The sequence below is a fragment of the Myotis brandtii genome, unplaced genomic scaffold, assembly GCF_000412655.1.
Source record: "Myotis brandtii unplaced genomic scaffold, ASM41265v1 scaffold720, whole genome shotgun sequence".
NCBI lineage: Eukaryota > Metazoa > Chordata > Mammalia > Chiroptera > Vespertilionidae > Myotis > Myotis brandtii.
Genome location: NW_005370839.1, coordinates 153,300 through 154,583, shown reverse-complemented (window position 1 = coordinate 154,583; position 1,284 = coordinate 153,300). Strand labels below are relative to the sequence as shown.

Below are 1,284 nucleotides of genomic sequence, written 5' to 3'. Positions count from 1 at the left end.
CCCTGGTGGTCAGTGCACCTCATAGCGAGCAGTCAACCAGTGGTAATGGTCGCTTAGGCTTTTATATATAGAGATAAGATTGCACACTAACCATACTTACTTTTTCAAAAGCCAGAATGGAGAGAATGGATGTCTACTATGAAAAAAAACAGGGTGACACCCCACTTACACCAACTTTTGAAGTTTGCAAGTGGGCTGAGCCAGCGCCTTCCAGAGGATCGCCTGGGAGGCCTCGTTGAAAATGCAGTTGTCCAAATCCAGCATCTGGAAGTCCCTGCTGTTGGTGAACACGCAGCACAGAGCCCGCCAGTAGGAGAGTTTCTGGTCTTTGCTGTGGGAAGACAGACACTGTGCCACACCCATGGTGACATTCAACTCGGGATGGTCTCAGAACAGGCAGGACACCGTTCCCAAAGCCCCTCCAAGCTGACGGGCACCCAGGCCTGAATACAGAGAGGTGCAGCCAGGTAAACTGAGTCAACGTGGCTCAGAGAGAGCAGACCCTGGGCCCACAGCAATGGGATCAAATCCTGTTGGAGCCACTTGTGAGTTATGTGACCTGTGCAAATGACTCAGTCTTATTCTGCCTCCATTTCCTCGTCTTTGAAGGGCTAATACTTGATTTTTATGAGCAAAGGTTGGTGCTGGGTGATCCATCAGTGAACGGGGAATCACATCCAAAAACATGATCGTGCAGCCCTGGCTGGGTGGCTCCATTGGTTGGTGCATCATCCCATACACCAAGAGGTTGTGGGTTCAATTCCCCATTAGGGCGCATACCCAGGTTTCAGGTTCGATCACTGGCCAGATCTGAGTATTTAGCCAACGAAAATGAAAACACGAACTGGAAAAGAGTATTTCCTTTTCTCCACATCTGGCCAGTGTATGGGAGGCAATCAATCAATGTTTCTCTCACATTGATGTTTCTCCCCGTCTGTCTCCCTTCCTCTCTCTGAGGTCAATGAATGTATCCTCAGGTGAGGATTAAAAAACAAACGAACAGCCCTAACCAGTTTGGCTCAGTGGATAGAGCATCAGCCTGCGGACTCAAGGGTCCCAGGTTCGATTCCGGTCAAGTTCGATCACTGGCCAGATCTGAGTATTTAGCCAACGAAAATGAAAACACGAACTGGAAAAGAGTATTTCCTTTTCTCCACATCTGGCCAGTGTATGGGAGGCAATCAATCAATGTTTCTCTCACATTGATGTTTCTCCCCGTCTGTGTCTCCCTTCCTCTCTCTGAGGTCAATGAACGTATCAGGTGAGGAGGATTAAAAAACAAAC

General features: G+C 48.5%; 1 protein-coding gene across 1 annotated transcript in view; it reads right to left on the bottom strand.

The window, feature by feature from the left end:
- Positions 1-1,284, bottom strand: part of NLRP9 (NLR family, pyrin domain containing 9) — a 22,883-nt gene that overhangs the window by 15,423 nt on the left and 6,176 nt on the right. The window contains exon 4 of the mRNA XM_005882461.1: positions 170-331. Coding sequence (XP_005882523.1) covers positions 170-331 — 162 coding nt within the window. The remainder of the gene's footprint in view (positions 1-169; positions 332-1,284) is intronic.